The sequence below is a fragment of the Calypte anna genome, chromosome 7, assembly GCF_003957555.1.
Source record: "Calypte anna isolate BGI_N300 chromosome 7, bCalAnn1_v1.p, whole genome shotgun sequence".
NCBI classification, from domain to species: Eukaryota; Metazoa; Chordata; class Aves; order Apodiformes; family Trochilidae; genus Calypte; species Calypte anna.
Window position 1 is genome coordinate 6272071 of NC_044253.1, and position 25848 is coordinate 6297918.

General features: G+C 38.8%; 1 protein-coding gene across 1 annotated transcript in view; it reads right to left on the reverse strand.

Annotated features, from left to right (window-relative positions):
- Window positions 1-19965, reverse strand: part of THSD7B (thrombospondin type 1 domain containing 7B) — a 271583-nt gene extending 251618 nt beyond the window's left edge. The window contains exon 1 of the mRNA XM_030454359.1: window positions 19827-19965. Coding sequence (XP_030310219.1) covers window positions 19827-19965 — 139 coding nt within the window. The remainder of the gene's footprint in view (window positions 1-19826) is intronic.
- Between the last annotated feature and the right edge of the window lie 5883 nt (window positions 19966-25848).

The following is a 25848-nucleotide window of genomic DNA, read 5'->3' on the forward strand; positions in this document are numbered from 1 at the left end:
ACCTTCTATGACAAGACTGTAGTTATCTGAGAGGAGCCTCCCAGGAGGAATTTTTCAGTTGACATTCCCAATAAAGATTTCAAAAGTACCTTGGCTGTATTTATCATCCCCATCACCCCCAGGCAACGCCAACGTGAGACACGTCTTACTCCACACACAAAAAATTGTCACTCACTTCAGCCAGCTCACCTACATTTTACTTTGGAAAAATGCTATAAAAACAAAATGCAAATTAATATTACAGATACATATAACCACTACCAGGTCTTATTGTGGGAGTACTAATTAGTTATCTTTCTGAACAAGATATATGGAGGCATGAAAAGGGCTTGGCACTCGACTTACATTAACTTTTCTTATGAGTCAGACACCCAATTATCCTTTGTGCTGTTGAAAAATCCATCCTCATCTCTGATTTTTATCTTTCCATAAGAGCTGACATCTAATAAAACATCATTAGGTATGCAGTCAAAACAACATAACACTTAAAAAAATTACTGGTAGTCATAGTTAATTATCTGTATAATATTTCTTTTAAAGCTCAGTAATTTGAGTCAATATTTCAGATATCTTTTCTGTATAAAACAGGTTTGAGTATTTACTAGGAGAGCATCAGCTACTGGTATTTACATCACAAAGAGTAAAAAGAAAACCACAACAAAATAGTAGAGCATACTTTACAAGTAGTTTTGACTTAATTGCAAATTTGTAATTAATAGGACTGAAATATCTACCAATTTAAAATTGTTCTTTAAAAGGGCAATATCAATAGTCTTGAAACAACCCAAATGAAATAGAACTTTTTTACAAGAAATGCAAATGATTGTCCCCAAAGCATTTAAAGCAAAAGGTAGAAAGAAACACAGACTTGTTTTTAAAAATGACAGAAAAAAGATTGTTAAAAATTAATTAGAAATCATACAGATTAGCTCTTAGAAGTTATCACAAAACGTAAAGAAAAATATTTGAAAGATGGTTAGCATGAATGCTAAGAATAATATGATGTTTGAAGAATACTGGGAGCTAAAGGAATCATGCCAACACCATGGTTAAATTCCACATGGGTCCTACTGAGGTCTTAGAAAACCTCATGCCATCCCTCTTGGGTGATGAGTGCTGCATCTCCTGGCTTGAACTGGAGGCTCCAATTTTCCCATTTTTCCCATGCTTTTGGAGGACACCCACACAGCAGGCACATGCACCTAAATAAAGGATTTCTCAAGTTTGCTGCCCACATTTCAGACCAAGCAGGCACACACCTTTCTTGCTGGGAAACCCCAGCCAGCCCAGCACCAACAGATTTGTCTTGAGATATTTTTCTCTGCCCTCATTTCAGATGTGGTCCACGTTACCTGCACAATGTGGCAGCACTGGCAAAATATTCTGAGCATTTTAAACCTGTGCTTCCCACCAGCAATGACTCTGAACACAGATGCATGCTGCAACTTAGCAGGGAGGATAAACAGAAAAAAAAATGGTAAATTTGCAACAGTTTCATAATCTGTGAAGGAAAGATCTGTTTCTGGAATATGGCTGAAATATAAACTGATATCCAGAATAACATTTTGGTTTGAAACTGAGATGTGGACTGACAGATTATATCAACAAATTCAAACAAAATACCAAAAATTTATCCATGTGATCCATCACTCTGAAATCACTGCAGACAAACTGCCTACTTACCTGGAGAAAAAAAACTATGGACATGACTTAAATATTTCTTCTTCATTAAAATGAAACTAGTATACCTTCTCTTCAGGCAAGGTGCAATAAAGCAAAAGCTGCAAGTGTTTTCTCATCTGTGCCTTTATCTCTTTAAATGGAAAAGCCACTTAGAACTAACAGAAATGGCTGCAGCTGCAAAGGGACTGGAGATAAGTGGGGAGATGTGCAGCCACAGCTGTATCATGCTGCTTGGTACATTAAGTTATGAGGAAGGGAGTCTGTTATCCTAAATTAAACCCATGGCTGGGATTTAAATACCATCTCCAGAAAAAGCAGTCCAAAGAACCACTCCTGGCTTTAGTTGATCAATAGCTCTCCCTGGTAGTGGGGTCCCCAAAACTGCCCAAAATGCTGCCTGCCCTAAAGTGGTCCCTGCTACAGAGGATGCCCATGAGCCAGCAGCCACACTGAACAGCACCAGGGGACTACTGAGACTTTTGAAACAAGAGAAGAAATCAGCTTGAAGAGTATAAAAAAAGCTTTTTTTTTTTTTTTTTTTCTTATAGCAAAGCAAAGAGAGCAGATCTCATCCCAGGGAGGCAGATGGGTACACACAGACACAGCAACCATATCTCCCATGGGAAGGGACCCTGTATAAATTGGATAAGGAGACAGACGTTTGGGGGAGGGAGAGAGTGCATTTTAAGGTGGGGGGATGATTATAAATTTTTCAAAATTAGTTATAGAAAGGTGTTTATAAATTTACCCTGAGCATATTGTAGCTCATCTGGTGCAATGCTGATATCAGTCTCAAACACACAGTTCACTGATTGCTGGTTAATTACGTCCCATTAATAAATCAATGAAGCGCTTTGATCCTGATTTGATTTATATTAGATTGTTTAAGCAGCTCCTCACTGCAGCAGGCAGGCATCCTAGCATTCCCTGCCTGTCTCTCTGAAAAACTAAGAAACTTAATATGGTCCACAAAATGTTACTCTCAAGCTTAGGAAAACTCTGTACAATGCACCAGCCTAACACTCTGCTGACTGCTCCCCATGAACAGCACTTGTTGTCAAAGCCAGGAATTGAGAGAAATGGGAAGAAGAGCAATCTAAGGGAAGTATTGGAAGAGGGACAACTATGTTCCTTTTTAGTGATGACCCTGAGCATGGCAAGGTGCTGACAAACATCCTCCCCACCCCATCACAGCACAGTACACAACCACTCATGTCACTGCTTTTCCTCTTTTCCCAACTGATGCAAAGTTCCACGGGAAGAGGGAATGATCCAGGCAAGAGCAAGAATAGAATCATAGAATTTCATAGGCTGGAAAAGAGCTTTAAGATCACAGAGTCCAACCTCGTCCTAACCCTATTACCCTATTTCTGATGACCCAGATTTTTTTGTCAAAATGGAACGGGGCTTAGGTTAGCAGTGGGTGAGAGTGAGAAAAGAGACCACAGCTCCTAGAAGCCCTCACTCTTTTTCCTGCTACCAAGAAACTAGGTCATTAAAATCAAGCAAGACCAGGATGGCCACCTGCCTGCACTAGTTAGCAGTACCCTTCAAACAAGGCACTGAAGCCATCTGGGAACAATCTCTTTCTGGGAAGAAGCTTCAGAGAGGAGTCTGTATGCTGGAGATGGTGGGGCCCAATCTGAACGGAGAGAAGTCAACTGGCAAGAGAGATTCCCTGAAGGTAAATGTATTTACTCACTTCATGGCCTTTCAGCCTGATGTTAAATTTATGAGCTTTTATGTTCTGTTGTATTTTAAGCGTTCAGCTCAGAAAACCACAGTTGTGGCACGGAATGAAAAAACCCCATAAAGTCAAAAAGCATAAAAAGAGATTTAACTGTCTCCTCTTAATTTCTTTCTTCTCTCTGGGATAAGTCTTTGATTCAGACTGAACAGCTCAGCTGCTCTTCAGGGCAAACAGGGGAAATACACACCTCTTAAAACTGCTGCAAGCTCCAGGTCTATCAGCACACCCAATGCAAAAGCATCCCAAGCCCAGGGCTCAGAGACAGGGATGGTGTTTACTCCCTGCCCACCCCATCAGGGACTCTGCAGGCAACAGAGAAATGGGATTTCTCCAGAGTCCCTGGGCTGCTGCCATCCATAAGTGCCCACATTGGTTCAGTAGGAAAATCCATCAGCTCTATCTGATCCATCCTTCTGAGCTGCAAAGTGCTGAGCACTGATACACCACAGTGTGGTGGTGGAAATTATTCCATTTTTTAACTATATCACACACAGAAAAAAAGCTTTTGATGAGGCCAGGCAGGTCTGCCAAACAAAATTTCTATCTAAAAATCTTCTCAAATTAAAAATAATTAAAAAAACCCCCCACACAACCTACTTTATTTAGCTTCAGTTGTTCCCTTTCTGTCCAGAAGCTGTGAGCTATAAATCTCTGCAGAACAGAGCCCATTAACACAATCTCTAACAACCTGATACAGTGGAGCCACCAGCCAGCTGTCACCACCACACCTATTCAGGCTTTATATATTGCTCTTGGAAAAAAAGGAGAAACACAGTACCTGGGTTTTGTTCTTGTATCAGAAGAATGCAAGGCTATAACATAATAATGTTTAGAAAAATTATACAAGAACTACACTGCAGATATTTAATCTATCATCCCACCTGGTTTCAAGGGAAATCAGTTAGCCTTAAGAAAAGACTCTGGGGTGGGTTACAATAAACTGAAAAGGAGAAAAGGAAGCTCTGAAAATTAAGCTTTAGAAGTTTATAAACTTCATCTACAAGACTCAACTTCATCCTTCCTTGTCCTCACACTTTTATCTTAAGCAGATGTGATATTTGGAGCAACTCCTTAAACCTACACCTGCAGCCATGCAGATTTTAAGCAAATGCATTTCTGCTTCACTTATGTATGCAGAATTTAGTATATAGAGAATGTATTTTACCTGAGTTTGAGGAGAAGCCAGAAAACAGTGTTCACATTTAATTTTAATGTCACAAAGCAATATTCTCTTTCAGAGCCCTTCCCCTTCAGAGTTTTTCAAAACCTCTTGCCTGTCAAGAGGAGTTGGCAGCATCAAAACTTGGAAAAAGTTTTAAGCTCCAAAATTCCATCCTTATTCTCTTTGTCACCTGCACATGGAATATAATTTAATTTGTTTCTCTTACACAGGGCATGTTTCTGCCTTCATTTCTGAACAGAACCACTGAAACACTGATTAGCCACAGGATTTTAAAAGAAAATATGAAGTAAACAGGACTGTGTATATACACCAGGTACTCATAAAACAGGATTTCTTTTTTTTTTCCCCTATTTAATTTTTTTGCTTTTTCCTATTGCACAAAAACCTCCCAGATGATGCAAGCTTTCTCTTGGTGCTGCATACAGTCCACTCCAGGTCTTGTTAGAGGATGCTAAAGTTGGTGCTGAAGGGGCACTTGGCAGCCCAGGCGGCCTGTGAATGATGCTGGACCCAGAGCACCCCAGGTGTGTGGTGCTAACACGGTGAGGTCTGTGCTGCTGTGAAGCAAATGGGAAGCAACAGTTTGGGGCAGATTTGAATGTTCCTGGTTCTTAAGATGTCATCCAGTAACACAGAGGCTGCTGTGAAATCTGCAGTCCTGGAGGTTGGCAGAACAGATGGAGCCTTAACCTTTAGTGGAGACTGGTTACACAGCTTCTGCATCTTAAATAATTTATATGCTCTGATCATACGGGAGCTTCAGCTGTGGAAACAGATGATGCTGAAACGAGATCTGATCCAATCTGTTCACTTGCCACTGTTCAAAAACTAAGAAAGGTGAGCAGGTCACCTGGCAGCCCATGGCCCTTAGAGGCCCTTTGGGACTTTCAGCCCCAAACACTTGTTTATCACCAGTTATTGCACTTGACACAACTCAGTGTAGGTTTGTGGTACACCACATTTGCTTCAGCTAATCAACTTCAAGGCAATTTTTCTCTAAAACCAGGCAAAAGATTCCCTTAAATTACAATTCAGGTGCTCTGCAGATGAGTAAGAAGTTAGGCAAGCACTGAATATGTTATCATACAAATGCCCAACTAACAAACAGCAGCTTACTCTTAAGGTAATATATTTACAAAGGGGTAACAGTGCTTCTGCAAGGGCAAGGTGGCAAAAAGGCCCCAAAGCAGGAAATTTGGGGCTGAAAGCAGCATTTGTGCTGTCTCTCAGGATGGGCAATGGCTCAGGGACACCATGAGCCCCAGTGCCAGAGCACAGGAACCACAAAAAGGCATATATCTGCATCAACACAGAGCTGCAGAGTGAAAAGGATTCAGATGCAGCAGGTGACTTAGGTCACCCTCAGAAATACAAATAATATCCCACTTTTATCATGCTTGTTTAGGCATGCTGGGGCAGTCTGAAAGCTCCCCCAAACCCACTTAGGAGATACTTATTAAAGTAAACCAGCCCTGATTTAGCTCACTCTAACATTCCAGGCTAAAAACTCCTCTATAAAAGCTGATTCCTGAACAGACCAAATATTGCTGCTCCGGGATGTCCAACGAAGAGCAGGGCAGATGGTCAGGGGTGGCAGCAGCTTTGCTCATCTGAATTTAATCCATCACCACAACTCAGTCAGAGCCCTCAGTCATGTGCCCTTCGCTTACTCACTCACCGGGTTCACACAAGGCATCCAAAAAAAGCCTCCTGAACAAGATGTACAGCTCATATTTACTGTTCAACCCTGCCAGCATCCCTGGTTGGTTTTTATTTTTTTAGGAAAAAAGAAAAGGTTGGAGAAATAATTCTGCTCTTGGCTGAGAGAATCTCTGCCAGGTTTTCCATCCTAAGTGCATTTTAATCCTGTCACTGCTAAAACTTTTCAAAAAAAACCCTGCATTTAATGAAAACAAAACAGATGCGTAACTGCCGAATGTCACCAAGACTGTTAACATGTGTCATCACTAAGTTTTAATAGCAAAACTGAAAAAAAGAATCATAAAATAAAAGTGAGAGCTATGACAGGGAAACAGGGTTGCCATAGAAGTCCAGTTTCCACAAGCAGAGTCTTCCCAGCAGAGGGGACCCAGAGTCCGTGCTGGCACCCACAGCCCCAAGGCTGCCCTCACCCCCTTTCCCCTCCCAACCCCACAGCATCCTCCTGTCCTCCCATCACTCATCCTCACCATGTCTGCTGCAGGGTGAGACACTTCTCATCTAGATAATTCAATAGAAAGCCTTTAAATATATATATATACATTATTTTTTTTAATATCATTTCCATCACACTGGCTACCTGAATCAAGCAGGGTCACCCAGCCTGACTCACTGAAAGTTTGGTTATGGGTGGTGGAAACCTCTACCCAAGGGAGGACACAGTTTTGCAAGTCCACACTCTCACCTCCTGCATCAACACCCCCACTGAAACAAGTTCTGAGTTATCAGCCAAGGAAGCTGCTCCAGAGGATAAGGGCACTGAGAGGAGGTGCTGCTCATACAAATGAAGAGGCAGAGGAGAAGAATTTGGGAAGACTGACTGAGGATGCAGTCAGAGAGATCATGGGCACCACATCCTTTCACCCAGCCACATTCGTGCTGCAAAATACCCACATCACCATTGTGATTCCTGTTTCAAAGAATAAAGCTGAATAAAATGATCAATGGTTTCTCCCTCTGCTTTCCATAGGAAAGCAAAGCAAAGAGCCTGTCTGAAGTTTCTTCCCTTCCTTAATGAAACTCTTATTGATTTTTCATCCTGGTGAATCATTGCCTTGGAGCACTTTCTTTTAGCCACAGGTTCCCACATTTAATTTCTATGTATGCTTAAGGGAAAGTTTATCAACAGAGTCTCCAGAGAGACTGTAAAAGGGTTGATGAGAAAGTTATGAAATTTTACATGTGGCATTTATCAAACTAGTTTAAAAAACAGTCAGGATAATTCATGGCATTAGCAATCACCAGTTTCTTGTACCACTCTATGCCACCTTCTTGCAGCTGCCAGTGCATAAAGACAACAGAAGTCAGGCTGAACAGATTTATGTTGATAAGCAGTAAAAATAAAAATTTTTAAAAATCACAACAGAAATTCATTCAGGCATATGGATCTTCCACACACTAATAGTTACCCAAAGATAAGCAGTGCAGAACATATGTGTGTGTCCATAGGATACCAGAACAGTTACTGGCATTAAAATGTTTCTTCAGACAAGAAGTCATGAAGAAACTGTCAGGATTTAAATAAATAAATAAAATCCATCAACAATACATGAACTGACAACTAACTTTATCAATACCATCTAAGGCATAAAAAGAAAGAAATCTCTGAAAATATATTATTAAGCTAATATTTCCCAGATGCTTCGGGTGCTGCATATATGGGGAAAAAAACAAACAAAAAACCTGAAATGTTATGGACCTTTTATCTCTCCTTCATGCCAAATTGGCTAAACAGTCAACAGAGGAGCAAATTTATGGGCTAGCAGGCATCATCCAGGATAGAGCAATTAAATTAATAATAAGCAAGGTTCATATCTAAGAAAAGGAGTATCCTTTGCTAAAAATTCAGTAAATTTGAATTGTGATTAATATTGTCTAGATGTCACTGTGACAGATAAAAAGGATTGGCTAGAACTGGTTCCAGAACAGATGAAAACAAGGATCTTTCACAAAGTATCTTTTCAGCCACAGGAAAAAAAGAAAAAAAAATAAAAATTAGAGGCTATAAAACTTACACTTCTAGAAAAAAACTGAATCAAGTCTGTGACTTTAGCAATCAACCTTCTGTCTACCAGTTGTCCTTGAGAGGTGAAGCAGTAGAGAATCTTAATGCAAATCTTCTTTTTCCCACTTTCTCACGTGCTTATCTTAAAGTAACCTAACCAGAAATACCTTGATGTTGATAATACAATTGCCCTTAACCATTTGCCAGATCAGCTGATGAAGGAATTAACCAGGGCTAACTACCTGGTACCAACCATTATCTGGCAGCAGTGATGGGTAGCAGAGCCCCCAGCATGCTGCCCACACACCTGTGAACTGAGCAGGGCAGAGAATCCACTGCAGGCCACAAGGATCTTCTTAGGCTGAAGATCAGCCTGTGAGAAGCTCAGACTGACAAAATAAGGTGTGCCAAAGGAAGGAACTGCACAGGAACAAGCCCTGGATGAAGCTGAATGAGCTTACTCACGTAGGATGCTTAGCCCAGCACAAAGAGAAGTTGCCACACCAGCACAAGCAGCAAAAAGGAGATTTTATGGACATAAGATTTTAAAATTCCTCTGTTGCTCGTGACAATTAGGTCTTCTACTCCAAAAACGTTTAAGAACTGTAAGAAGTTATATTGGGATGAGAAAAGGTTAGGGGAATTTTTAAACTCCCACAAAACAGCCAATAACAAAATACTGAGATGAGAAGGAAGAACATTTATAAAATCCTACATGAAGCAAACACGAAAAGGTTGCTCAGTTGCAAGATAACTGAGTAATATAACCTTTCAAAGTAGCAACAAAAAGCGATTAGAGCATCCCTTGGATTGAAAATGATTGATTATCACTGCTAATATTGGAAGTGAAGTTGACTGTAATGTTTTTTATGTAATTGCTTTATTGAATGCTGCATAGTTTTATTTGGTAATATATTCAGAACACTGTGAGTTTACCATTCCTTTAGTTCCTGACACACACAGACATATAGTTACAATATATTTATTCCAATTATTTTGTATTAAATGGCACATACTAAGGTTATCTCCTGACCTTTCAGTTAAGGTCTATGGGGAATCTTCTGCCTGCAGAACCATCTAGTAGATCTGAGTACCAGCAACTTTCCATCCTCAGCATCTGTTCGCTGGTTTATTCCATAAACTGTACCAAAATACCTTAAATGGGATTTGATGCCCTGTAGGCTATAATAATTAAATCATTTTGAGGACTCTGAAAGCTGGCTCATCTATTAAAAAAAAAAAAATCCATCTAGGACAAGGAGATCACACTGAAGAAATAAATAAGTAAAATTCAATTATGTTTTTAATATTGCAGTACATTAAAACTTTAAAATATCTATAGGCAAAGAAGGATTTTGTTTGGTTGTTGTTTACCTTTGGTTTTATTCAAAACAGCAGCCTTAAGTATTTAAATGTAGCTGCAGAGAATTCCATTTTCTCACCTGCTTTTCATTTTCCTTCATTTCTTATCCCCTGGTGTCACTCCCTACTTTTTTGGAGAGAGTCCTAGCAAAGTCAGTAGTCACTTAGCCATCAATAAATACCCACCATGAGAGTGACAATTTCGGGTTGCCTGAGCTCCCATTACTAAACCAAGCTACATGTTTGTAAGCTCATAACAAAAAGCCCTAAGTACTTTAGAGTGTTCCAAACACAAATATAATGTTACTTTTAAAGCAGTAAGTATGAAAAATATCAAAGGATATTTACACAAAGGTGTGTAATACCAAGCTTTATCATCTATTGCACACGTATATTGACTTAACTGAGACACGCTCACTTATCTACAAAGCAAAAATTGGGTTTTAAGTACTGCACTTTGCAGGACCCTTAGGGCACAATAACATGACTGTCATCACTTACTCTGCCTTCCCTGTCTCTCATTTGATCCTTCTCCAAGACTTCAAACCATTGCAGCCACGTTTTTATTTCTGCCAGTGCATCAGTGGCCTTGGTTGGATGGCAAACCAATTACACTCAGCATTTAAATGCAAGCAAAAAAATAATGCATAAACACAGAACAAAGGGACTGCCACTAAAGAGAGATACTGAGCACTCAGAGTGGCTGCACAACCTTTCATCTCAGTCCTACACATACAAGGATATACTCAGTTTTCTTTTTTTGTTGTTGGTTTTCTGCACACTTTTTCATGTTTGGAGCCAGTTCTGCAATTCACGTTTTCTCAGCGCTTTGCAGAGGAAGGCAGCAAATAGAGGATTGATATTTTCTGAAGAGAAAAGTGTGATCAATACCAGTTAAAGTTTGGATAAACCCTCATTATCAGATTTCTACAACTTCAAACAAGTACATGTCAGCTGCCTGTTAAGCACAGACACAACTTCAGGGGCTCAGTGCTGACAGGGAATAAAGCTGAACTGGGGAAAACACATCTGCAGAATCACAAATTGTCACATTAACAATGGCTTAAATCAGCAGACAGCTATACTTAGGTTATGAAATATTTAATGTCAGTTGAAAAATAGATGTACTGAATTAGTTTAGCTGAAAATATTGAAAGCCTATGTAAGTTACTTATTCTAGTCATACAGTGTACACATTTAACATCCAGAGCTGTGAGAAATTCAATGAAATTCATTTTTATTTCTGCTTGAATTCAGCATTACTTTATTAACACAAGCTCGAATATTAAGGGAATGACAATACAAAGTGTATGCAAGCATGGCTTTATGTGCACCACATTGAATAAAATCACTTCTGAAAAGTTCCTGATGTTGCATCATTACAGCCTCCTTTTAATCCTTGTCTGTAATAACTCCTAATTCCTTGCTGCATCCAGACAGCCACTCCCAAAACTATGCAAGCTCTTACACAGAATTTATTCAATGTACAGAAACAATTTTTCTATATCCAGTATCTCCACTGTGAAGATTTTCAAAACCTAGATGAAAAGTGCTTATTTTGCTTAAAAGCAACTGGGTGATATAAATCTAACTAACAGGTGAAAAGACCTTAAAGATGTCATAAGTACTGACTTTATTTTTGTCTTCAGCAGCTTCAAACTTGTAAAATTTATGGTTATAAATGTCTTGCATAGAGAAGTAAAACATGCCTCACACAGAGATGGATCTTTTTAAACTATTGAAATGTAAAGGTCTTTGGATCTCAGGGGTGATCGAATAAACCCCAGGGGATACAAACAGTGCAAAAGTTCAGATGGCAACAGAATGAACACCAGATCTCCCCTTGCCCTGTATTTAATGACATGGCTGGCACCACAAGCCCTGTTCCAGACTTTTGTTGACCTACTCAATAGCTTAAACAGTATAAAGTCCTGATAAGGACTTACTTAAGTACCTACCCTCCACATTTAAAATTTTAAGTATACTGCAAATGTAATACTTTAAATATTGGGATTTTTCATCAAGTTATAAGATGTGAAATACCCTTGCATATAAAGCTTAGGAACACTTTTAAAGTTGCTGTTTACTATGCCAGGGAATATAAATCCTTTCATTACCCCTCTGTTCTGTGTAGGGTACAAAAACGGCTCTGAACTTGTTCACAGTGACTTGGGCTGTGCTGGTGGTATCAGCCCTTTCTCCAAGTCTTTGAAAACTTGAAGACACTGCTTTATAAAGAGACACAAAAAGCTTTTAAAACCAGAACCTGTGGCATCTAGCAAGGGGAATGAAAAATACACATCACTGAGCAAGCAAAACCAAGCAGCAAAGATATATCTGCTTCAGAGAAATAATGTTGGTTTACTGGTACTTTCCCCAGGTTGTGCAAATGCTGGACGGCCGCGATGTGGGCTCGGTGTTTGAGGCTTTGGGCCGGCTCCTCTTTGAACATATGCCCTTTCAAGTGAAATTAATCACTCTCTTTATCACTCCTGCAGCATCTGGAGCCATAATCATTACCCAACTGCTGAGAAAGAAATGAAACCACGAATCGCACGGGGAGTAAGGCTTAAGCATTCAGAGCTGGGAAGTTTTTATTAAGTTCGCATTTGAAAAGTGATTTTTCATGGCTAGCCTTCCAGGACATGCCACACAAAAGCTGGAGATTCTTCAGCAACTGTCTACAACTCATCCCCAGCATATAGAACCAATATATTTAGAGCCTCTGTAATGAGTTTTTAACATGCTTTTCCAAATTTAGCTCCCTAATCCCAAATCGCTGCTACACGCGAGTAGCACACGGGGACACATTTTCCAATAATTTTTAAAAGGTCTCTAGAAGGAACTCCAGAAGTATGCACAGGGCTGGACACCAGTCAAAAGTAAGCACCAGATCCTGCCTCTGGATTCACACACCACACTCCTACTCTGCTCAGCAGGAATTCTCTGTGCAAACTGAAGTCCATATATTCAAACCTGCTAAACATAATGAAATGCCCATTTAATGTAGCAATTAGTTGAGGGTGATTAAAATAAACCATGAGGATTGCCAATAATCTGGATTACCAGGAAATACCTCTCACCCCTTCCAGCTTCTCTATTTCTTGTTCCTGTCTTTTGATTTGAATTTTTTTTTATTTTTTAAGAAAAAAGCATATCTAGGGTATCAGTGGGCAGACTATCCAAAACTCAAGTCCCTAGAGAAAGAGTCAGCTGTATTGTTTTCATACTGAAAGCAACAAATGCATTTTAAAGATTTATAATATAATTCTGTGTATTTTCACAAAAAATTCTGCTTTACACAAGAGCTGAATGAGGAAGTGATTATTCCTCTGTACTGAAATCATTCGATTAAAAAGTGAAGTGAAACTCTAATAACTAAAGCCATAATTTATTATTATTAAAAAAAAAAAAAAAAAAAAAAAAAAAAAAAAAAAAAGCCAAAACCTGTAGGGTTCTGAACAAGGGCAGCAGAATAATTAAACCCAGAACTCCACAGAAACAGCCTGAAAATGCGATCACCCATTCTTAATGCTCTGCCTATACATAACAACAGAAACCCTTCCAACAGCTGCATTCAATTAAAAAAATATTAACCCCAAGGAAAACATACAAAAACCTCTCCATCTGTTTTTCTTGCCACTCACTGTGCTTCTTTCATGAGTGAAATATGTACAACAATACAGTCCCACAAAGTTGAATGAAAAGTGCCACAATTCCAGTAATAAGCTATCTTTTCTTTTTTTTTTCCTAAATGAACAGTTTAAGAGAAACCACTTTTGCAGATTTTCCCCTGTGACCTGCAGCTCTGTTCCCATAGTAACTGTTGAGGAAAGAAAAGGATAAGACTCCTAACTTATACTTTTCCCAATACCAACAAAAACCAGGAAAAAAGCACCTTGTTCTCAAAAACTATTATTCTCAGGAAGGGAAGAAGGACATTAAAAGATTAGTGTGAATCCCCTGTGTAATCTAGTTTAAACCATCACCTAGTGAACATTTGATACCGCTTAGACCAAGATATTTGTTCAAGTGTGCAGCCTCTTCCAAAAAAGAACTATTGAAATAGTTTTGCAAGTCCAACAGTAACAAATTACCAGGCACGTGCTGGAGAAGCTCACAGCAGAACTCACAAGCAGAGCCCTCACTCTACAGCCATCCCATCTCCATGGAAGAACCAGAACCTGCCTGTTATCTCTGAGCAAATCAAGTGTTAAATTTCACATATTTTAAGTGTCATCTCAGTTGCCTTTTATTATTTGGCTGTAGTGTGTTCTTCTAGGAAGGAAAACCAAAGCCAGCGATTCTTTCTTTAAGCAGTGCCACCTAAAACCTCCCACTGGTGACACAAAAGTCTCTCCAGGAAAGCAGAGCTAATAAGAACATACCAGGTTTTACAGATATGGAAAAAGGGCATGAGGTTCAAGCATTTCTGCATCTCTCAGTATGCTTCCAAAACCTCCACAAATAATTCTGATGTCTCCAACACTGGATGACTCTCTGGGCCAACAGAGCCATATCCCACACTGAGATTTTTATTAGCCCTGTGGATGAACTAAAAATCCAGAAGTTACAGTGGACAGGACCCAGGTGGACAGGCAATAGGATGCTGGGCACACCTATCCAACACAGCAGCAGAGGTCCAGAATAGTTTGGTGTCCTTAATTCACCATTAAATTAATTTTTATAACTCTTTTGGTATTGTTCCTAAAGAATAGTCTGGCTCAACTACAGAAGTATGATGTGATCATCAATAAAATTAAAAGGGAAAGTTAAAATAAATAAGGGCTCATCATTCTAGAACAATGTTTCAGTCATCAAGTTGATGACAGCAATCTGAGCAGTCACAGAATGGAACTCAATAGAGGCTTTTTATTACTGCTGTTGATATGACAAGATTGGAATTTATAACTCAAGAGAGCCACTGCAGTCCTAAAATCTCAGTATAGTGAACAATCTTCAAATCATTAAAAATTTTATTAAATCAAGGCTGAATTTTCAGTGTAGAGTTTCAATATTTAAAATTCCATCCATCAAGATGGCCTAAGAACAACCTGCAATTAGAATATTTGCCTCAAAATAAGTTTAGAAGTGTCAGACAGTCCCAAGAAATATCCTAAAACTTCCAGATACCACACAGAGACGTTTGCACATCGTTCATGAATTGTCTTAGTGAATTTAAAAAATAAAAAAAAAAAAAAAAGAAAACTATTTAATGTGGAGTCAATTATCATTCTTTACCTTGTAGTCCTTTTTAAAAATACTACTTGTTGCACAGATAACTTTGAATGTTTTTACAGAAGGTTTGAGGTCTATTGTCCTTTGAAGATCTGGATTCCTTTAAACATTTGGTTTATGTAGGTAAAAGTTTGTCTTTAAGATGCAAGGTCAAAGGTATTTCCAAACCAGCACCAGGCCTTCCTGAAATTAAGATCTTGAGGCAGGGCATTTTATGGCAGTATTATCTGAGAACAAAAGACCTTTTTCACCTTAGCCCTAGTTGGGTCACCCACACTCTCAACAGTTCAAAAGTTCCTCCACATTAGAAATTGTTCTCTGAAAAGTTGATTCCATACCCTTTCCATTACAGATTGTTTCAGGGGAAAAAAAAAAAAAAAAAGAAAAAAAAAATTAATGATCAAAACCCATTTTCTAACCATAATTTAAGAAAGGCTTTCAAATCTGGGTAATAACTCTGAACTAAAGGGTTTTTGTGTTCACCCGGGGCAAGAAAACTTCTGGCTCACCCCACCCAGCTCCCAGAAGGCCACAAACAGCAGCAGATTAATGGTTCCTTCCTCAGGTAATATCTCTCTGCTGTGATCAGCTGTATTACAAGGCCATTTCCCAGCCTGATACCTCACTTTCAGTGCTCTTCCCTTCATAACAGGGACCATGCTCCTGCTGGGCTAAATCCCCAACCTGATTCTTTTTTTTTTTTTTTTTTGGAGAGAGTTACAGATGGAGAACTCACTGCGACATCACATCTGGGTTTCTAATAGTCTACTTCCTCCCTTCTGCAGCACACAGAAAATTACTTACATGCAAAATAGCTTCTTACCAAAATTAGAAAACTGTTTTCCTAAAAAAATCAGAATATTTTCACCCTAGAAAAATATGGGGGGGTTGGTTTGAATCATAGAATCATAGAATTGGCTGGGTTGGAAGGGACCTCAGTGATCATCAAGTCCAGCCCTTGGTCCACTACTGCTGCACTGGCAGCAGTATGGCCCATGGCACTGAGTGCCACATCCAGGCCCTTTTTAAATATCTCCAGACACGGAGAATCCACTACTTCCCTGGGCAGCCCATTCCAATGTCTGATCACCCTCTCCGTAAAGAAATTCTTTCTAATCCAACCTAAACCTCCCCTGGCACAACTTGAGACCCTGCCCTCTTGTCTTGCTGGTTTCTTTTTAAACATTTCCCTTACTTAAAAAAAGCCACATCACTGCTTCAGCTACAACAGACACCTTTCTGGGATATGTCTCTTGTCCCTTTTATTTCTGTTAGGAAATAGCACATGGGTGGTTCTTGAGGCTTATGGAGGTTTTATGGAGGAGCTGAAGACAGCAGTGATGGTGAGTCTGTAACGTACCTATGTAGCAACTGTGGGCATCCCTGGGAACAGGTCAATTTCCAGCAGTTTTAATCCTAATTATCAGCCCTTCTCCTGTAAAGCACCCAAAATATTTCCTTTATTGCACGTACTTTCAAATTAATTTAGACTTTAGAACTAAATTTTAGAGTTTCACCAAAAAAATAAATCAACTAGAATCATGTTGTGGATTCATGTGTATATATTCATATTCTACCTACAGTTCCAAAAGCTGGAATGGCCATCACTAAAACACAGGCATATTTGCATCAGAGAAAATCCAGACATTTTAAGACCATTTAGGAGTTGAGAAAAATCAACATGGTGAAATATGCAAATTGCTAATTGGTTATTGCATTAAACACTATTAATTTACAAGGATTTAGATCCAATTAAATTTTCTCAAGATTCTATCACTAGAACTGCTTTGTTAGTTAGCAAGTGTTAGAAAATTATTCCACTATTTGAGGCTGCTGAGTAATTTAATTGGTATAATTATTGCTTTCATGTTTAGGCTGGTGGTCACAAAATAAGTATGTGACAAGAACTGTCTTGAAACCAAAAGATCCAGTGTTCAGATATTTAGACATTAATGCATCACGTCTAGAAACCAAAAGGTAAAAATAAATGGCTTTCAGACAGAAATAAGAAAAATGCAAAGCCCTTCAATTAGCTGAGGGAAGAGTATGTACAACCTACCTCTCACTGCCAAGTTCTTAAATTTTAGAAATACAGAGCCTGGGGTTTATTTGTAAACACAATGATTTCAATACCACTGCTGTCACCTTTACCAGGACCATCAAGCCTGGTATGAAAATGTCTGAGTCTTCATTAGATACAGCCAAGGAGTCAGCTGAAAAAAGCCCACTTATAAACTTCAGTGCTGGTATGATGGTTTCCCCCTCTCCCATCCATATTAAGGATGCAACTCTGGATCTCTCCATGGACCAGGAAAATTTATTTCAGTACCTAAAAACACATTCAGAATGGATTTGCTTAGTTCTGACATTAAAAGCTATTTGATTTTGGGCTCGCTGTACTGTGATTTTATTTATTTTTTTTTTTAACTGAGCACAGAAATTCTCAAACTATGGGCTGATTTTTTTAATCACTATTATAACACAAGCCACAGATCTCATCAGGCCAAGATCTCCACGAGCTACACCTCAAAGCTATTCTATTATTAACATCATGCAGCAGCAGGTTACTCTAACCCCTCTTCCTCTCTGGATCCACCTGCTCCATTCAAGTTACCATCCCTCTCTTCCCAAAACATTTCCCTGTAAACTCTGAAAGCAAGACACACCTTTCTGGTTAACTGTACCTGAAAAACCATTTCAAGCACAATGCAAAAAAACTGATATAAATGCACACCTCATATGCCACCCCGATAGCAAACTGCTATTTACTGTTCATTTTAAGGTCACTGCAATTTTATTTTGATATCCGGGTTTCCACATGTGTCAAATTAAATCTGTAATATAAACAGAACTATCAAAAGAAAGCCATTAGCTTATTTTCTATGCCTTGACACTGCAAAAGACTTTCACTTCCTTTTTAACAAGATTTTTGCTCCAAAAAAATAACCATTCAACCTACTGAAACCTCAACTCATTTTGTTATTTCTTAGGACAAAAGCAAAAGACAAAGAATCAGGATTTAGAAATGCTGCTCCTTCACTACTATAGCAGAGAAAGACCTGCCTTGGCAAACAAGACTCTGTTTCTTAGCAAAACAACATATTTTCTGTGAACGTACTATTTGTTTCAACCTAGAACCTAGTATCTCAGGCTTAGACTTAACTTTTATCTGATTTTCAACACAATATTCCAATGAAAAAAAATGCAAATGTTGTTTGCAAATATAAAAATATTTAACTCTAGTGGGGGGAAAAAAAAAAGTTTGGGATTGTCAGAAATCCTGCTTGACAAACAGGTTCGTTCATGTGATACAAACTCCCAGGTTATTTTCACCCAGAAAACATTAACTCAAAATTATTTTCCTCCTTTAGTCACTACCTAAACTGAGAAAGTGGATGAAAATACCATTAGGATTTAAGGTTTTTAAAACAACTCTCAAGAGCTCAGATATTTCTAACTCACTCTGAGAGTCCCAAGAACTGACAATTTTCTGTTGCACGAGGAGCTCATCACAGGGCTTGGGAGCTCAGCAGCCCACATCCATGCAAGCCTGTGCTCCAACCTTTTTTGGTTCTAAATACATCTGTCTCAGATGCCTTTGAAGCATCGATAACTCTTTATTGTCAGCTGGAATCATCAAGTAAAATTAATTTTTTATGACTTCCAATGCACGTCCCTGAAGACCGACACTACAATACGCTTCAGATCTGAAGAGAAGACAGCACTGAAGGGTCTAATTTGTCTTAAGAAAACAACTCTACCTTTCAAAGCCTGTTCAAAAAAAATCACATAACTAACAGTGAAGTGGAAAAAGACAGTTTATGCTGTCGTTTATTCCTCTTCATTTTACATGCATGACATTGTGGAGAAAAAAAATAGGTCTTTAGAAATACAGCATCAGATTGTACTTAACCAACACATCCCCAGCCCAGTGGCCAGGATGAGAAGCTACCAGGACAGGAGCCCTTCCAGAATTATGGTTTCCATATTCAGCTAATTCAGTCTCTTACCTTCTGTAGAACCACAATTAAAAAAAAAAAACACAACCAAAACAGCAAAGAACCTTTCTGAAAAACAAGGGGAAATCATTTTTCATCAAGTTTAGTCACTCAGTTGCTCAGACACAAAAGGCCAAATCTCAAAGAGATCCTGGACATGAAACCCCTGGTTCAGTCATACAATTTTTTTCAGTAAGTACTTTCAGTATACATTTCCCAATTTTTCCAGTCTTTCCACTTCACTGAATATCCTTTGTTGTTGTGTTGTGCTATAAAATTAGCATCCAATGCATCACTCTTTATGTTATGCATTTGTATCACACCATTTCTTAGTTACCTTCCCCCTCTCACTGTTATAAATGTCTCTTCACAAATTTTTGAAATGTTGTGTGTGCCCAATCTTGAGCATTCAAGCAGTGCATGTGTCTGACTGATGGACAGAAATAATTCACTAAATGTACCAAAGAAATGTTAAGCATGAATAAGATCAGCCATGAGTATGGACTTCTGTCTCAGCTCATCCTGAAAGACACTGATGTGCCCTTTCCATTCAAACACAAAAAGAAAATTATTAAATGTTTCAAATGAAGCAACGTTAAGATGATGATAGCAGGATCCAACAGGAATTTTACTACTGGATAAAAGCATTCAGGAGTAAAGAATTACACTCCAGGGTCACTCTGGTACATAACTGCAACAGGCATGAAGATTAGTAATTTAAAATAGCAATTAAATCCCCCTATTTTTCAGTTATTAAAAAGAATTTGAAGACATTATTGGATTTTTTTAAGTTATTGTTGAGTTAAAACAGAATGAAGAAAAAGCAATCACTGCATCCTTCAAATGCAGGAATTATCTAGTAGATAAACCAACATATCTTTTTCCTACCTGTTTTCCAGATAAACTGATGACCTCTCCTGGCTTCCAGATCAGTCGTTTGTAACATTAAGAAAACAAACAAAAGGAAGGACTTCCCCAGGCTCTGCCATGCCCAGTGAGGAGAAACCCAGTTCTGTTGTAGAAGCATAATTCAGATAATTCAGTCTCTTGTCTTCTTTGGTCCTAGAATTAACCAATAAATCAATAAATCAATCAATAAAAGCTTTCTAAATGACTTAAAACACCAAAACAAGAGGCTCAGCCTAAGAGCAACCTGATGGCCATTGTACATTTCATAGTCCCTGTGTGCCAGACTGGTTGAGAAAAAGCCTGTTATGGAGATTTCACTTGAAGAGAAAGGGGAAAAAATGTGAGGGGAGAGAGAGAGAAAGGAGAAAGCCAGGTCCCAGAGGACCTGCAGGCCCATCCTGGAGAGGCAGGCATCTAAAAGCTTTTAGCAGGTTTTCGAAAAGAAATCTACCAGTGCAAATAAATGGTGAGCAATTCGATAATGGTCTGTGATGTGTGCAGCCTTTTCTCTATTTGTCTTCAGCATGAATATTATCATTTTCTAGGCAGACTGAGCAGAAGCTGAGAATGGATTCCAGGTGTAAAATTCAGCTCTGAATACAGAACTCAATGTCCTGAATTTAAGATCCCTGAAAACTGAAATACCAGACAAGGAAGGGTTTTACATCCATGCACAAAAGCAACAGGAGAAGCAGGGGCTGCTGCTTAACAGTGCATGAGGAACCAGCCTGAAAGGGAAAACTTACACATTACTCTGGCATTCCTCTGGAATCTGGAACCTGCATTTAAGTCCCTGATCTTTGAGCTCAGCCAGCAACCAGTTACTCTGGAGAGGTCTCTCTCCAACTAAAGCATTTTAATTAGGCTCTCCAACACTTCAGACAAATACCAGTCATGTTGTGATTGTGACAGGAAAGGATCCAGCCCTGTTGCTGGAGCAGTTTTACACCATACAGCTCATTAAAACCATCACTGTGTGGCACTGGAAGGCAGGAGGAATGTCTCTCTGGGTCTCCCATGAGAAGCAGGAGCCTGACTTCTAAATGCTCCCTGCAGTGAATGTTCACACTGTTTATATACAGTGGAAAAGCTCCAAAACAAGACATATTAAGAAAGTCATACAAGAAAATAACATTTTGGAACTTCTGATTCACCCCAATAACTCAAATCCCTGCCTCTCTCATCCCCAAGGTAGACCAACCTGCCACTTATCCAGGAAGATTTTACATTAATTTCAAGCTATTGTGGATTCATCCTCATTCAAGAGGAAACAGTTTTGAAGTCACAAAACCCATCCATGGTATGTGCCACACTGAACAAGAGTGGGTTTCTGATGTAAATTGGAATGTTAATTTTTTTTTTAATAACTGAAGTATTTATGGCATGTTGAAACTCTTGACGCTGTTGTACTTATTAGTGATTAATCCTACTTTTATAGGCAAAAACCATAACATCTATATTAGTTTAAGGAGAGTGATAACACCTGTCTTCAAGACTTATCCTCATTGGCATAATCTTGGTGATTTTCATTAAAATTATCAGTTATTAGAAGGTTAGACCAGAAAATTCCATTATATTCCTAACCTTATGAAAAGCAACATTGTCATAATACATAATACACAGCATCAGTCTTGATAAGAAACTGCAGATAAACCTGAAAATCACACATATTGAATATAGAGTAAAACTTGTAATTTCAAACTGTATTTAAATTACTTTGAAACACTTTCTATCATGATAAATTAATGCAATTATATATAATCAGATATCGATTAAGTATAGTGGAAGATAAAATGTTTTATCTGTTATCTGGTTTAATCCATTCTGGTGTTTCAGAGGAACAGGATTTCAGGTAAGACCTGAAAACCCAGCAAGCTGACCAGCAGAGTAATGCAGACAAGGGACCAGATTTATTGCTTTGCTGGTGTCTTCCAGGTTAATTTAATTCAGAATTCAGATTTCTTTCAGAATATAACTCCCAACACCTGGATAACGTAACACAGAACACAAGTGGCCTCACATGAAGCACAAGCTCAGAAATCTTGAGCATCCTTCAGAAATGGGACACACAGGCCCTCGTTCCTCACCAATATAAAAAAAGCACAGAAGGGAAGTTTTGGGGGGAAAAAATGGATCCCTGAGGTGTAATGCAATGAATTTTTGCCTGTCTAGGTGGCTGCTCACCTCACACAGAAGAGCTGAGGAGGAACAACTCGCTCAGTGTCTTCAGCATTGCAGTTACCATCTGTGACAGGCAGAAAACAGAGTCACCAACTTTCTGTCAAGGGAAAGAGGAGGAATTAGTGACATTGGCTTCAATACTGTTCACACCCAAAAATGCAAAACAAGCAAAGGAACTACTCAGATGCTCAGATAGAAATGTTGGAGAGAAGCCAGCATGTCCAGAGCTGCACAAACAATGCTCATCAGAATTGTGGGGCAGCTCTCCAGGTCCAGAAAGAATGCTGGAAAAACAACACATCTTAAACCCCTGATAACAGATGATAAAGATGCTGAGCTTGTTAATGAAGCACCAGTAGTGCTCATCAGCTCACCACACTGCCTTCATCTCAGCATTCAAAGGGTCAGTAAACAGCAATAAATCCCTGGGAGAAGCAGCCTCCTGCCCAAAACAAGAGGTTTCACATATGTTCATTCCTTGGGCAGGACTACAAAGATAACTGGCTGCTGCTCCCCATGGAGCAAGAACAGAGATTACATTAAGTCAGAAAAAATAGAAATAAATTAGATACCATGAGACTGATTCTAATCTCACCCACCCCAGCAGAGCTCAATGGAGTCCACTGATTTACACCACAGCAAAGCACAATAAAAATTTGTCTGTGTATCTGGGTTTGTACAACACCATTTGGAGCAGGGGCTGTTCTGTCCAGATACGATAAAAAATTATTGCACAGGCAACATATGCTATCTCCAGAAACATGAATAAATTACATTACGAAGGCCACCAACACATCAAATTTAGTTATAGTATATCTCAGCTCCCCAGTGTGTCAACATGGCTTGCTGTAAACTGGCAAATAGGGAGGAAAAACAGAGAAAAAAAAAATAAAGCTTCATTTTAAAAAAATTACTTTACCAAGACTAGCCATGGTTAAATTCATGGAATTGCTTAAATATGTTCAAGATGTGTGTTTTGCTCTGAAAAACATCTTCCTTTCACAAAACTGATTATATGGATCTGTTCAACAGCCTAATAGAGCCCTAGCCAATTAATATTCTGCACTAATAGATTCTCATGAAATTAAATAACGAGGTGTTGTTTTTGCATATTTGAAGGATTAGTCACAAGCATGCTTTTAATTTTGTTTGGTTTGCATGGAATCTTGCTCAGGAAAAAGAGGATATCATACATTATCTGTAATGGCTGGGAATACACAGCCAGCCTTGAAAAAGCCACATGAAAATTTTCTAATGATCATTACAATGCATTTACATTATCTAATCCACTGCTAATTATCTTAATGACAGGATTGAATAAAACTAATTTAAACAACAGACTTACTTTAGAAACCTGCACTTCTGCTGAAAACACAGTATTAGATACAGTATCCAAATGTTACAAATAAATAAATATGCTACAGCTGACAAATAAACATCTTATTTCAGAGTGTTCAAAACTTAATTTCATTTCCAATGTCAATTAAATATATCAGCTAAATCCTCATCTAATTGCTGCTTAGCCTAGGAAGATAAAAAAGTCTCCAGGAAGCTTTTCCCTTTCTCCAGCCACTGCTCAGCTATCCAGGAGCTACAGATGAGAATCAAATGTTTCCAGGTGACAGGCACCAGGTTACTCCAAGACACATCAGAGTCTCCAAAGCATCCAACACTGCAAGACAAAAGACTGATGGTCCAGTTTTGGCTCCCCACTCCATAAATATTGCACAGTAGAGAAGGGACCCCTTGGTCCTTCTGCAAGTTCCCATGGGATGAGAGGTTTCTTCAGTCATTCTGCATCATTTCTGTGGTTTAAGAGGGTTCAATCTAGCTCTGTTCCAACATGGAATTACACAGTATTTATTACTAAAGTTAGAAAAAGATCAACTTACACTGATCTAAACCTGAGACATAATTTCAGCCTTTCCACATATCAGTTCCCCCTGAGTTCACTGAGACTTGGGACTTTTTAATTTTTTTGGATGAGAAAGGAATGCTGACAAGAACACCTGGGAGCACCATCCACTTAAAATACGTGAGGCAATTAGAATAATCCCAAACACTTTCAATAGCAACAAAATAATGCGATTGCAGATCATATGCATGGCTATAAATTGTTTGGCAGGTGCCTAGCACAAAGATAAGCATTATTAACCAGGAATAAATTTTCTTAACACAAGCATAAGCAGTAATTATGCAATTATTTGCCAGCTACACACAGCACTAAGCCATTCATTGTGATATTCCAAGATAATCTGGATGTTCACAGTGTACTCTTTATCCTCAGAGATACCAGTATAATCTTCCCTGCCTGCTGCAAAAGCTGTTACCCAAAAAAAAAATAATTCTTATTCAGTCCCCAGCCAGCAGAATGCCTGGCTTGTAACAGCAAAGGCTGATCACCACAGACATGCAGTGCAGACCCTCCCTGGGGACATATTCCCAAAAAAATCATTAATGCTACTGCTACAGGTACTGAGTGTAACAAAATGGAAGTGTGTGCACAGTCACCTCCATCAAACTAGGAGCAGACACTCAGGTACAGGTGCAGATGTGCCCATGGCACGGGTGTCAGGTGTACTGCCCACCTTCTTATTTCATGAACACAGCTACACTAAATTGCTTTTACACCCATACGGAAAACAAACACTACATATCTTTCCACTGACATGTGTGGAGGAAGACAGCCTTTTGGGGACACCCTAAATTCATTCCAGTTCCAGCTGCAGAGATAGCCTGTGCAAAAAGTCACAGTCACACTCTGGTGCTGACACTCGATTCCACAAGCACCCCTCTTGCTTTCAGCAGAGTGACTTTGCATATAGGAGAAGAGTAGTTTGATTTCCTACACCTCTACTTTTTCATGTCCAAACATCAGCTAAGAATAATTACTCTTCTTCCAGAGGCATTTTAGAAAACCCAGAGTGTGAAAGAGCTACATTTATACCTCAGGTTGACAACTCATCAGGAACCAAAACATGAAGTTTCACGGTTCTTTGGTAATTTGTTACAGTAACTAAGGATAAATAACCCTGAAAGAAGATCTGGTCTTATCATATCTACATACAGGTAACTCTAAATGTCCATCTAAACCAGCCTGCTCTGGACTGGGAAAACCCAATGGTTTTCCAGAACCTCCAGAATGGCAAAGTTGAACATAAATTCACCTTGGCCCATTTTCATGTATAAATCTTAACAACCTTCCTCAATATACAGGTGCTGGAAAGCTTAGCTGGTAGTCACCATGTTCACCAGTTATATTTGAAAGTTCAGGCATTTTGGTGATCTCTATATTCAGTTTGTAAGAATCTGTTATTCAGTATTTTTTTTTTAGTATTTTTTGATTCTTTTCCCAAAGTAATGGAAGATCCTGGGCATTAAAAGCAGGAATACAAAAGAACTGTACTGCCTATGAGTTACTTCATACCTTACATTGATTTGTTTGGGGTGAAAACCACGAATCCTAAGTTTTCCCACTTTAGTTTTCGTACATCCCAAAAATGTAACAAAAGCAGTTTTGAATTTAGAAGTTTATAATTAAACTCAGCTAAGTGGATGATAATGAAAGATGTTCCAGCAAGGGAGCTCAAAGTGATACATTATGACTGCATTAAAGCAAACACCAGAGAATACAATTTCCATCAGTAAAAAAAGTATAATTAAAACACTGATAGAGCAGAACAGTTCTGTGAAACGATGATGCTGCTGCATCTCCTTCAATCTTAAGAGCTTCCAATGGACTCCATGGGAACACAGTTGCCTTTCAGGAATAAAAAGTCTGTATGACTTCAGAATTTTCCACAGACCCCAGTTCAGAAGA